Source organism: Mycteria americana, chromosome 2, assembly GCF_035582795.1.
Source record: "Mycteria americana isolate JAX WOST 10 ecotype Jacksonville Zoo and Gardens chromosome 2, USCA_MyAme_1.0, whole genome shotgun sequence".
In the NCBI taxonomy this organism is placed as follows: Eukaryota; Metazoa; Chordata; class Aves; order Ciconiiformes; family Ciconiidae; genus Mycteria; species Mycteria americana.
In genome coordinates this window covers 12,745,567-12,758,899 of record NC_134366.1, presented here as the reverse complement: position 1 = coordinate 12,758,899, position 13,333 = coordinate 12,745,567, and the positions used below count along the sequence as shown (strand labels likewise).

The 13,333-nt window shown below is 43.7% G+C and overlaps 1 protein-coding gene across 2 annotated transcripts in view; it reads left to right on the top strand.

Annotated features, from left to right (window-relative positions):
- The window catches only part of ADARB2 (adenosine deaminase RNA specific B2 (inactive)), a 325,628-nt gene that overhangs the window by 211,476 nt on the left and 100,819 nt on the right, over positions 1-13,333 (top strand). For both annotated transcript variants that reach the window (XM_075492432.1, XM_075492431.1), the window contains exon 3: positions 3,971-4,878. In XM_075492432.1, the coding sequence (XP_075348547.1) occupies positions 3,971-4,878 (908 nt within the window). The remainder of the gene's footprint in view (positions 1-3,970; positions 4,879-13,333) is intronic.

The window sequence follows — 13,333 nt, the reverse complement described above, 5'->3', positions numbered from 1 at the left end:
TTTCCTTCCTCACCTGTCTTCATTCTCTCCCCTTAGCTTCAGACAGTAAAAATTAACTAGTCACTAAGACCTTAATTTGTCAGTTCACGTTCTGCCTCAGCAAAGCACTGCAGCACATAGCTCTGCAAGTAACTTTGGTGAGACATAGACACAGACTGGAAGCTCAGTGTGTGCTGAAGCGTTGTCAGGAAAGGGAGCTTAAAGACCCAGTCCTGCAAATGGGCCCCCACACATGCAATTGAGCCATGATTTTTATTCATGTCTAAGCAATGAGCTGCTTTCTGCGGAACAACTTGCATCAGTGCAGACATTGCTCTGATGGGAAAAAGTCTTTTGATATTTAATACAAGTGCAACTCATCAGGATATAAAGGAGGTTTTTAATCACGATGGTTGGTTCCACATAATTCTCCGCAGGCTGCTGTGCATCTGTCAGCCCAGCCTAATATTGGGCTGCAGCAAAGACACACCGCTCCAGCAGAAGCTCCTTGAGGCGTAGCTCGTAGAGAGGTATCCTCTCTACCCTGATGTACAAACTGGCAGCAGGGAACATCCTTACATCCTTGCAGCCAGTTTGTACATCAGGGTAGAGAGGAAACCAAATAAGCCATGGCCCCACAGAAAGTGGGAGGACCATTCTCTGTTCTCAAAGGACCACAGGGACCTCAGGAAAAAGAGGAGAGTCTACGACCTCTGGAAGAAGGGGCAGGCCAGTCAAGAGGACTGCACAGGTGTAGCGAGGTTGTGCAGGGAGAAAATTAGAAGGGCCAAAGCCGAGCTAGAGCTCAATCTGGCTACTGCCGTAAAAGACAACAAAAAAAACTTCTTCAAATACATTAGCAGCAAAAGGAGAGCTAAGGAGAATCTCCAGCCCCTAGTAGACAGGGGAGGGAACACAGTGACCAAGGATGAGGAAAAGGCTGAGGTACTTAATGCCTTCTTTGCCTCAGTCTTTAATTAGCAGGGCCAATTGTTCTCTGGGTACCCAGCCCCCTGAGTCGGAAGATAGGGATGGGGACCAGAATGGAGCCCCCATAATCCAGGGGGAAATGGTGAGTGACCTGCTACACCACTTAGACATTCACAAGTCTATGAGGCCTGATGAGATCCACCCGAGAGTACTGAAGGAACTGGCAGAAGTGCTCACCAAGCCCCTTTCCATCATTTACCAGCAGTCCTGGCTAACTGGAGACTGGAGTTGACTGGAGATTAGCAAATGCGACGCCCATCTACAAGAAGGGCCGGAAGGAGGACCCAGGGAACTACAGGCCTGTCAGCCTGGCCTCAGTACCAGGGAAGCTGATGGAGCAGATCATCCTGAGTGCCATCACATGGCATGTAGAGGATAACCAAGGGATCAAGCCCAGTCAGCATGGGTTTAGGAAAGGCAGGTCCTGCTTGACCAACCTGATCTCCTTCTATGACAAGGAGAGTCTTGTCTAATGGATGAGGGGAAGGCTGTGGATGTTGTCTATCTAGACTTCAGTAAAGCCTTTGTCACGGTTTCCCACAGCATTCTCCTGGAGAAACTGGCTGCTCATGGCTTGGACGGGTGTACTCTTCACTGGGTAAAGAACTGGCTGGATGGCCGGGCCCAAAGAGTGGTGGTGAATGGAGTTTACTCCAGTTGGCGGCCGGTCACAAGCGGTGTTCCCCAGGGCTCTGTGTTGGGGCCAGTTCTGTTTAATATCTTTATCAATGATCTGGACGAAGGGATCGAGTGTACTCTCAGTAAGTTTGCAGACGACACCAAGTTGTGTGGGAGTGTTGATCTGCTTGAGGGTAGGAAGGCTCTGCAGAGGGACCTGGACAGGCTGGGTCGATGGGCTGGGGCCAATTGTATGAGGTTTAACAAGGCCAAGTGCAAGGTCCTGCCCTTGGGTCACAACAACCCCATGCAACACTACAGGCTTCGGGAAGAGTGGCTGGAAAGCTGCCCAGCGGAGAAGGACCTGGCAGTGTTGGTTGACAGCGCCTGAATATGAGCCGGCAATGCGCCCAGGTGGCCAAGAAAGCCAATGGCATCCTGCCTTTTATCAGAAATAATGTGGCCAGCAGGACTAGGGAAGTGATCATCCCCCTGTACTCGGCACTGGTGAGGCTGCACCTCGAATCCTGTGTTCAGTTTTGGGCCCCTCACTACAAGAGAGACATTGAGGTGCTGGAGTGTGTCCAGAGAAGGGCAACGAAGCTGGTGAAGGGTCTGGAGCACAAGGCTGATGAGGAGCAGCTGAGGGAACTGGGGTTGTTTAGCCTGGAGAAAAGGAGGCTGAGGGGAGACCTCATCGCTCTCTACAACTACCTGAAAGGAGGTTGTAGTGAGGTGGGGATCGGTCTCTTCTCCCAGGTAACAAGTGATAGGACAAGAGGAAATGGCCTTAAGTTGCGCCAGGGGAGGTTTAGACTGGACATTAGGAAATTTCACTTCACTGAAAGGGTTATCAAGCATTGGAACAGGCTGCCCAGGGAAGTGGTTGAGTCGCCATCACTGGAGGTATTTAAAAGACGTTTGGATGAGGTGCTTAGGGACATGGTGTAGTGGTGGTCTTGGTAGTGTTAGCTTTACGGTTGGACTTGATGATCTTAAAGGTCTTTTCCAACCTATACAATTCTGTGATTCTGTGATCTTCTCTGTGCTTGGGAATCATGCAGCCTGCACAGGTGGCATGCTCATATCTGACAATAACAAACCATGGGAAAGGTTCCACGCTCAATACTGGTTGGAATACAGCAGGCAACCAGACAGTGCTCTGTTCAGAAAGGGATCAGGTGCATCGCTCCAGGGACAGGTTGCTTCACAGGTTGGTTACACTCATGTTTACTTCCTCAACTTGTCTCTGCCCCAAGGAACGCACAGGAGGACTGGAGGAAGTATCAGAGATGCAATACATTTAAACAAACTCATTGGAAATGACAGAAATGTTATAGGATGCTTATTTAGACAGCAGCACATTTTCTGTCTCATTCAGGACATCAGTGAGATGAATCTGCATTCTCAGTCATGCATCTGCTGTAGCAAAGAACACTGCCTCGCAGCATGGGCATTGCACAAGTGTAGTTCAGAGCAATGTGTGATTCATTGGCTCAACAACGGAGTGTTTGTCCCTCCATAGCTCCCCACTGTCATTTCATTCCCTTCCTGGCGCTCCTGGCAGTCACTCTCTCCCATTGCTTTTCTTTGACATAGATTATTCTTTACATCAGTAATTACTCCAATCATGATGCTCTAGCTTTTCCTAGTCTCATTTAGATTTATCTAGAATTTTTGCAATATCAGTTGTTGCTGATGCAGGAGCTAAGAATATCTGCAATTGAATTTGACAGAAAGACGTTCACTTATTAAACTGGTACCTGAGTCCAGACCAAATTATTGTTTCAAATGCTAGGAAGGTCTGTCAGATCATTTCTTAGGCTGGATTCATGATGTTAGCAACACGAGAGCCTATGGTGTGAGCAGAGGCGGTCAATGTATTCATTGCAAATAGATTATTCAATGCATTTGTCCATTTTTCTGTTTGTGAATAATTTGTGAATCATTTGTGATTTCTAGTAATGTGTTCATAAGCATTCACCCACATGGATTATAGAACAAATCTCAGCCTAAGGGAACTTTGCAAACTATTCACTTTTTACTAGTAATTATCCACTGTGAATACAGCAGTTCATTTAAGTCACGTGGCATCAGTTATGCTCCATCTTTGAATTGCGTAATCTTTTTTTAAAACAGGAGGCTAGTGACCAATACAAGTAGAACTTTAGGGACACGTAAACATTCAGGACATGCAGAAAATCTGTGCTAGAAATAATAAACCAACCATTATACAGATATTTGAGGAAAAGCCAAAAAAAGGGCTGAGCAAGGATATCTATCATTAACTTCTTTTTCTTTTTGGGCTATTCTGCCAGCCCTAGGCATGTCAGCTACTATGATGACAACTGTAATGTGAGTTTTTTTCTTTCTTTACTGACAGGTACCAGCAGTGCAGAAGTAAAAGAAAACCGAAACATTGGCAACCTGGAGGATCATCCAATATCCTCTAATGAGAGGGCAAGAGGGGGAACACCTAGCAGTAAGAGAAAAAGACCCTTAGAGGAAGGCAATAATGGCCATTTCTGCAAACTCCAGCTCATCTGGAAGAAAGTCTCGTGGTCAGTCACGCCAAAGAACGCTCTGGTTCAGCTACATGAACTTAAACCAGGTTTACAGTATAAAATGGTTTCCCAGACAGGTCCAGTGCATGCTCCAGTCTTTGCTGTTGCTGTGGAAGTAAATGGACTTACGTTTGAAGGCACAGGGCCCACAAAAAAGAAAGCCAAAATGCGTGCTGCAGAGCTAGCTCTGAAGTCGTTCGTTCAGTTCCCCAACGCCTGCCAAGCTCACTTTGCCATGGGGAACTGCATCAACCCATCCACAGACTTTACTTCTGATCAGGCAGACTTTCCAGATACTCTGTTCAAGGAGTTCGAACCATCTACACACAGCGAGGACTTTTCAGTCTATAACCCCGTTAATAATGAATTGCTTTCCACTGCTTATCGACATGGGCGCTTATTCTGCCATACACTGGACTTAATGGGCCACAGTAAGCAAAACAAGCACAAGATGGCATCCAAAGCGGAGAGCGAGAAGAACCCAGTGGTGCTGCTAAATGAGCTGCGGTCAGGCCTGCGGTATGTCTGCCTGTCGGAGACAGTGGAGAAGCAGCACATCAAGAGTTTTGTGATGGCGGTGCGAGTGGACGGGAGAACATTTGAAGGCTCAGGACGTAGCAAGAAGCTGGCCAAGGGTCAAGCAGCACAGGCGGCCCTGCAGGCCCTCTTTAATATTCGGCTGCCCAGCCACATTCCCAGCAGGAGTAAATGTCACCATTTGCCACAGGTGAGAGCTCCTGGGTAGCCACCACCACGTCGGAGGAACTCTCTCAGTGAATGGGATCAGTATTGCTGTAGCTGTTGTTGTTCTGCCAGATGGTTCCTCTGATGTTATAGCAAGTGCCATGCCACAAAATAGCTCTTTTCTCATAGAAAGAGCCAGATGCCACAGGCAAAAGTTTGAAAATCGTATCCTGAAATCATTGGGTACAATTTGCAGCCCTTTCTATAGGAGGCATAGATGAGAGGGCAAAATGTAGGGGGAAATACCAACGTTTCAATTTGCTAGAGAGAATGATACTATTGACACAGGCAGAAAAATCAGGTCATTCTGTGGTACTGCATCTTTCTTGACAGAAAGGAGTCCATAAACAAAGGGATGCCCCATATCCTCCTTTCAGAGTTAATTTTTGATGAGGGCAGTGCCATTCAGAGGAGACAGCAATGACAAGGAATGCCCCTATGTCAGAGCAAACTCTCCAGACAAGTCTGCCACTAGAAAAGTTAAGGATTTTTGTTTATTATAGGCTACTTTTTGGGTTGTTGTTGGGTTGTTTTTTTTTCAAATATGCCTCCAACAGCACAAGGGATAGTGAAAGCTCTGAAGTTTTCTTGGAACAAATGTAGAGATTACTGCTGCATTCATACAGAAAATATAGAGCTGAGGTACATACTTAGCACATCAAAATTTCATAGTTGGTCATATGCCAAAGGCTATCTTAGCATTACTCAGACTTGTGTCAATTTTCTAAGTTCAAAGGAAGCCAGGATTTGCAGACATTGGGAAGCATTACATGGGTTCAAGTAATTTCTTGATTTGTTTGCGCTATCATAAAAGGTTTGATCCACCAGCACCAGGAGGTGATCTACCACTACAAAGCTCCCTTTATGAAGGGAGCTGTTAATGTCCAGGGTTTAATGCAAAGCACTGGGAGCACTAAAAGTCATTCTGCTGCTGGCTTGCTGTGAGACCCTAGGCAAGTCATTTAAATCCAATATGCCTGTAATAAAAATGAGCATATTATATGAAAGAACACTTCAAGATCCTTAAGTAGTGTGTAAATGCAAATTATTAGTAGCAATTCTCATTAACTTTAGTAAAGATGTTCATTAGATGTTCAAGGAGTTTGATAGGAGATGAATCCTTTAGGTGACATGATTGCCTGCAGGACCCAGAAATTATATTTGGTGATTTCCTGTGTTTCCAAAAAGGAAGCATGAGAAATGTAAGACGTTCTAAAATACATCATAATCCTCCACCTCTTCCTTTTAATTCAGGTTTGTAAACTCCATGAACCAGTGGGATAATAACATAATTTAATAATAGCAGTGATCTTCACAGAGTGCTTTGCAGGCATTTTGGAAGCCTTGGCCAACCTGGCAGTTCCATCCTCCCAGTACTCCTCTGAAGTATGGATAGTTTTAAATGAGAAATCCATGCTGTTTCCTGCCCAAATTAATTCTGGTAAAAAGTAATTTGTTTTGGTGAACATGCCTATCCTTCCCCATGCCTAGCACTTGGATATAAAGAGGAATCTCTAGTCCCATCCTGCTGGCTGCTTTGCTGCCTCCCGTGAACTTTGGTGGGTGGGTCAGCAGGTAAATACCATGCATTCATCAATGAATGGTTTGTCGTGTTCTGAAACTGCACCACAAGTATCATTGCCTCAGTTCCTGAGCTCTCTGAAATATTCCCTGGTTGCTTGGCTTCACAATCATCTTCCACCTGACTATCACATCTTACATGGGTCCCCAGTTGTTCACTGGCAACACATTCTTCAGTGTATATTCCCTTTTTAATGGCTTTTTCTCCTTTCTGTAGACTTCTGCCCTCCTTGTCTTCTTCTCCTCACTGTTCTGGAAGTGTAAATGTCAGTGAAAAGGTGTCACTGAACTTTCTCTGTCAGTATGTTTTGAGTGGTTATGTATTGTCCAACTTAAAGATTACTCAGGCACTTTTAATGCCAGCATTCAGCACATTAATTGAGAGAGAAGCCTTAACACTGATTCCTGCTGACCTCCTTACTAGCTGCTCTCATCAACAGACATAGCAGCTGTGACACAAAACCCAAGTTTGTGTTACTCACTTAAGTCGTAACCCAACTTCCACTGAAACCAACAGACGTATTTCCACTGACTTCAGCTGGGCTATAGCTTAAGCATTAAATCCAGAAGCATCTTTACTTGTTCTCACTGTGTTATGTAGTATCTCATGAAGTGGCTGTCTTTGCTTACTGCTTCAGTCAGCCCATCTGGCTGTTTGGTCAGTCGAAGCGGTGGTAACCGTATTGGGGAGTGTAGTTCTCACTGAGCTGTGGTCAGAGCCAGCTGCTCCAAAAGTTGTTTCAGCTCCTTCTTGTCTCCCTGATCTTCTGTGAACCACATTTTCAAGGACACATTTCAAGCCAAGTTTTCAAAGCTATTCCTACTTAGTAGAGTCAACTTGGTTTGTGTCCAAAAGTGTTTAAAAGCAGGAGAGCACCCTGAAAGCCAAACAGTTTAGGGATAAAATTTGAAATATTAGGGGGGGTGATTTCTTCACAGAATAAGGAGTAACTATTGTCCTATCCAACCATTCACTCTTTTCATGTGCTTCATCGTATTTGTTAGAGTGTCAGATAGCTAACTCATTGATAGTAGGGGCAGGCAAACAAGATCGGCTGTAACAGTTTCATTTATATTTTGAGTATTTTGTAGAATCCAAGAGTATGTTTATCTCTGTGGTTGCCCTTTACAAAGAGTATTCCAACTTTGCAAGTGTCTGTTCCTGTTCCCCTGCTGTTATCAGTGGTGTTAAGAGGCCAGAATTTGACTTTTCCCAATTACAGCCTGACTGAAAACAGGAAAAGCCAAAAATCTTGTAATACTGGTAGTCGAGTTGTGCTGAACTTATAGATTTCACAGTGTCCAAGAAAGTGTCAAAAAAGTTCAGACGTCCTTATGAGCTGGGCCTCCCGACCACTGACATTTCTGCCTTGCTCATCAGGGCTCCCAGGGGACCTGGCGTCCCTCAGCCTGGGCCTCGGGCATGCTCTCGGGCTGACAGCCACTTTTCCTGCTGACCAAGGGAGATTCAATGTAAAATGTCAAAAGAGGCACCATATCCTCCAGTCTGTCCTGAGAAGTGCTGCTACACAGGAGGCTTCCTGAACCGCCAGGAAATGCAGAGCATAGATGTAAAATCCTGCCACCTTGATCTCTTCTGATTCAGGCAAAACAAAGAAATGCAAGAATAGCAAAGCCAGAAATAGATTAATTCCCTGGGGCAGCTGCAGTCCAATTTGCTTCTTCAGCTGCCTCTCCTGCCCCTCACCTGCCAATGCTGAAAACCCACCATGAAATAGTGAGCGCTTTACAATACCGGTGCTTTCTTAAAAGAACATCACTGTGCCTCTGATTTTCTTCCCTGTGATTGTTCCACAATGAGTTTGGGCTGACTCAAAAATTATACTCAAAAAATAAACAAAAGCATATACACTTTACACCAGGAAAAAAAATTTAATCTCATAATTTAAAGCCAAAATAATTGAGATTGTGGCTTCTTTACTGCCATCAACAGTGCTTTGATCCACTTCTGTGCTTCTCATACAGGTACAGTGATGGCTGGGGGACCTGAGCTCTTGCCCATGCATAGGATGAATAGAAGGTAGCTGAGATAATCCAAGACCCAGCTGAAATGGTCACAAGATTTGCCCATTAATCTGCCAGCTACTGTTCTTCCTCAAACCAGATGTCTTATCTGTGCTATGCCACTGAAGTGCAAGATAAATACTATTGATGGTCTGAGGCTGGGCACGCCACGTTGATCAGAGTAGCCAAGATAGGAGCCTGGAGATCTGCTAAACTAAAGGCAGAGATAAAGTGAGTCAGGGGAATGGAAATTACAACGCATCACTGTGTGCCTTCTCTAAGTCACTAAATATTGCTCCTTGTTTCGTAGCATACTTGGTCTGAACTCATATTGTCCATCAAATAATATGCAATTTCTTCAATTATCAGCTTTTATGGAAGTCTGACAATTGTTTCTCCCCACCTTGGGAGCTAATGTTCTTATATTCCAAAATAGGAGACAACATCAAAGGGTGCTGACCTAACCAGCCCTAACGAGTCTGCACTGGTAGAAATACATCCACGCACTCCCAGGCTTTCCTAGGGCAGTGTGCTCATTTCAGGAGATCGGTATGCTCATTTCAGGAGATCGGTGTGCTCATTTCAGGAGATCAAGGTGACCCCCAACTACACCTGACCAGTTTACAGATTCTTTTTCTAATCTTGTAGTCCTTCTAATCTATCTCACTCAGTCTAAACAACATTCTTAGTGCTATAGAGCAAAACCATTAATTAATATTGCCATAACAAATTAGTAATAGGGGGGTGGTTGGATTTCAAATGGACCTAAATTAAAAAAGAATAGGTGTGAAAATCTCATTCACTCTGCTTTGAAATGGCTTATCGCTGCTGTTGCTGGTTCACATCCAGAGCCTCCAGAGCAGTAGTTGTAAATTTATTTATTTAAACAAAACCTCATTGTGTTTTGTGTGTGTATCATCAAAAAGAAGCAGGGTTTTTTTTCCTTTGGCAAATAAAGCTAACCATTTGAATCCAGTTAAAGCCCCTACTTGCCAAAAGCTTCATTTACAGACCAAAGCAACCTCAGTATCCCCATTGTAATGATTCTTTAGCCCAAGAAGGTCAAGGATTCCTGCCAGCTAACTTCAGCGTCACCTTGGTGAGCAGTGTCATGGGAAGAACAACCACTGTGTCGAGGAAAGTCCCGTACCCCACGCCTCTCATCCACTTCTCTCCAGAAACCTGTTTCTCTGTGTTGCAAAACTGGTTAATTTTCATGAAGTATCAATTGTTCCTGCCTCCTTCACTGTATTTGTCTCACTATCCTCATTTGCCAACTTCCTTGCCCTCTCACCTGTGTTGCAATTAAGCTGGAGCTGAGGTTGGCAGTGATAGATTTGACTCCAGTGTGAAGAGGGACAGCACCCGGAGCTGGCATTGAGCTTTGAGAAGCTGTGGCAGCATGTTTCTGTGAAGAGCTTTGTCTGGTCAAGTGACCAGGCACTTTTTTTTATAACCTTCTCTGTTTTCTCCTGCACAAAGAGAAACAGCAGATAGGGGTGTGTGTAGCTCCTGACAGTGAGATGCCAGAAAACAAAATGGTGGGGACCAGAGAGATGCCTCTGGAATACAAATAATGTTTGCTTTTCAGCCATCTATTTCAGACTCTGTATGTGGGGAAAGTTGCTTTTTATAATCACAGCAATGGGCCATCGAGACATTTATAGGATTACAGTTTCTTAAGCAAAACAATAGCAAAAGAACCAATTTAGAGGCACAGCATTAGTGCACTGGATACTGTTATTATTATCCTGGCTTCTAATAAGATTGCAGTCACTTCTAGGCTCACAGTTGAGGAACCAGAACCACCCCCTCACCCCTCATACAAGTCCAACATAAAAGATTATTATTGCCCCAGAGAGATTACAGCTTGAGTCTTAGATGAAGAAATTACCATGTTTTAATGTATATAATCCATGCGAGATCAAAGGGAGATGCAGAAGGGCTACCTACATGGAATCGCAGGAAACAAATTAACAGGGTAGAAAGGACGCCGGTCGCTTGCTCTCATAGCGTCAGCACATACGTGTAGACACATTAAGGGGTTTGCACATGAAAACCAGTCATCACTGCAAAATAACACATTACTTTGCATCAGCCGGGCTACAGTAACGCTCCAGCTATAGCTGCAGGACAAAGTGTCTGAGTTGGCGTATCCATCTCCACCTTCCTCCATCCCTCTCTCTTTTGCTCCTCAGTTGCTGTACCCTGTAACTGCCTGCTCCTTCCTGGCCATAGATAACTCCAACAGGAACCTTAGGAGAGCTGTAATAACCTAATACTTAGGAGAGCTGTAATAATGGTGATAATTAGTTAATGAATGGCTGATCTTCATTTACAGAAGTGAAAAAATAATTTTAATACCTCCAAGGAAAAATCTTTAAGGCTGAAAGGCATTTTTCTCAAGCGTATATATGCTTACGTAATTTAAGTTTGTAAGCAACCCAAAACCCTTCTTCCTCTGAAAAAAGGAAAAATAAAAATATCTACTTTTCCTTTGTAAAGACTCTGAAGAGTCCACTGTGATTACAGTGCATTTAGAGTGGGGTGAATCTGATTTAGCCGTCTAACTTGGCTGCTGGCTGCTTTTTTAGAGTAGTTGCAAATACTTCATACCATCCATACATCCACAGAACCAGCATTTGCTTTCTTCCCTTCAGAGTCTAGATTGCTTATTAAACATGGCTAGTGAAACACAGCGTGGGCTCTGCTGACTTCTGCTATGTACCACAATGAACCAGCCCTGCCTATCCGGGAAGCTGATGGTGTGGATCTGATTTGTGAAGAATTATTATTTGTGCGACCCATTACGGTGAGACAGTTTGTGCAGAATGATTAGGGCTCTAGCAATGAGCAGAGCTAGTTAGTACATGAAAGCTGAATCCCAGTCTGGTGTCATCCACACATAAAACTTCCTTCTAAAGCAGACACTCTCACAGCTGTCAGAGTCGCCTTTGTTGCTTTCTGGCTTTGTAAGTGAGCTAGGGACACTTCAAAAAGCTCCCAGCAAGCCGGACCTTATTAAAGCTCTCGCTTCATCCTGGACTTGCATCCTGACATTGTTTATGATGCTTCATTATTATCTACTTAATACAAGCCATGATCGCTCTGCTCCGCTAAATGGAGCTGTAATACAAGCACCCGGAGTGAATTTTTCTTTGGTCGAGTTCCATGAAAAGCCTTCTCTGTTTGAGCTGGAATGTTACAGTATTGCCAAAACCACGTTCTTTATCTATTTTTATCTGTAGTCACATCTAGGAAGCCTTAATTATTCAAACAGATTTTTCCTTCTATGTACAGAGTATCAGAAGCAAGCTCCTACCATTTATTTTACGATGACTACCTCCCTCTTGTGGTCCCTGTGCCAGCTGTGTGGCAGGCAGATCATCGCGGTGCGAGGGGAAGACCAATAACACAAAATGCCAGCGCACCTTGGAAAGGCGGCAGCTCCGAGCCTGCCGTTTCCCCAGGGATGCTGCCGAGAAGCCCAGCGTTACATGCAGCAGAGGGACCGCTCCCTTCCTGCTGAATAAGGGGCAACATCTTTGTCCATTTCATTTTATTGCGTCCGTTAGCCTTTAAATAGTGCATTTGTATAGTACTTTTGGAGAAACCCAACACTTCTCCTGCCCTTTTATCTCAGCTAAACTGCTCGTGCGTACTGCAATGTGAAAGGATTATATACATCCACATCCACACACACAAAATAGTGTGCATGTTGTAAAATTCAATAGGTGGGATATATTTAGGGCTTAATCTTAGGATTGTTGAGAATTAGTGAACAGAGCAGACTTTAGACTTGTTATAATGGATGTAAAATATGATTTATGTGTTTAGACATTTATACAACCAAACAAAACTAGAGGATTGGCTCATCTTTGAGGGAGTAAAATCCTTTGTTGTTCATTCAGTGCTTTCGTTATATGGACATCTTACAAGTGAGTTTGGATCTCTAATGGGAGTAAAATTTATTGGAGCAAGTTTTGTTTTTTCTTTTTTCACATGCCTGATGCATGATGTGAACTTTTGTTAAGATAAAATATTTTTACAAACACCTGCGAAGTAGAAATGGTAGATAAATATGCATATTCACTGGGAAAGTGAGTACATTATCCATGTCCTTTCATCACAAAGTTTTATTCAATGAAAACAATCAATATTATCTATGTCTCATGATACCCATCAGCTTCTTAGACTGAATTCTAAGAAATATAAAATATTAATACATCCATAAACCTTTCCTCCTCCACCTTAAGTACTTCAATATTGTCTTTAGACAAATTCATGTTGCTTTTTCATCCTTTCTGGTTTTCTAATTGATAAGTCAGAATTTACTTTCAAGCAAGCTAACCATTTGTCTTCCGAACTGGAGTAGACAGTTGATATGAAAGCACCTAAGCGTGATTGCTCTTAACCTACTTGTCATCACATCTGCTGCAGGCACTAGCCACGTAATCAGACCTGAATTCAGACAATGGTACCTTAAAATCAGTGCTACACTGAGATGTCACCCAAATGAGCCTATGCTACTGAAGCCACACTGATTTGCTGTATAAATTCCTTGTGTGCTGTTTCTTCTCACTCTTTATTCAGTTCACGTCTGAAAACTAAAGGTGGAAAGAGAACATTCCCTGAACAATCATACTCAAATGAACAAAATCAACATGTTTTGGTTTGTTCAGAGAAACAGCCTAAGTGTCCCCTGATTTCTAGGTTCTTCTGTTCATGTCATTTAATCATTGAGTTCCTATTTTTAGGCCATCTTCTATGAACTGGGGCTATTACTCACAGAAATAATTACAATCAACTCCTTTCCCTCCTATGTGGGTCAT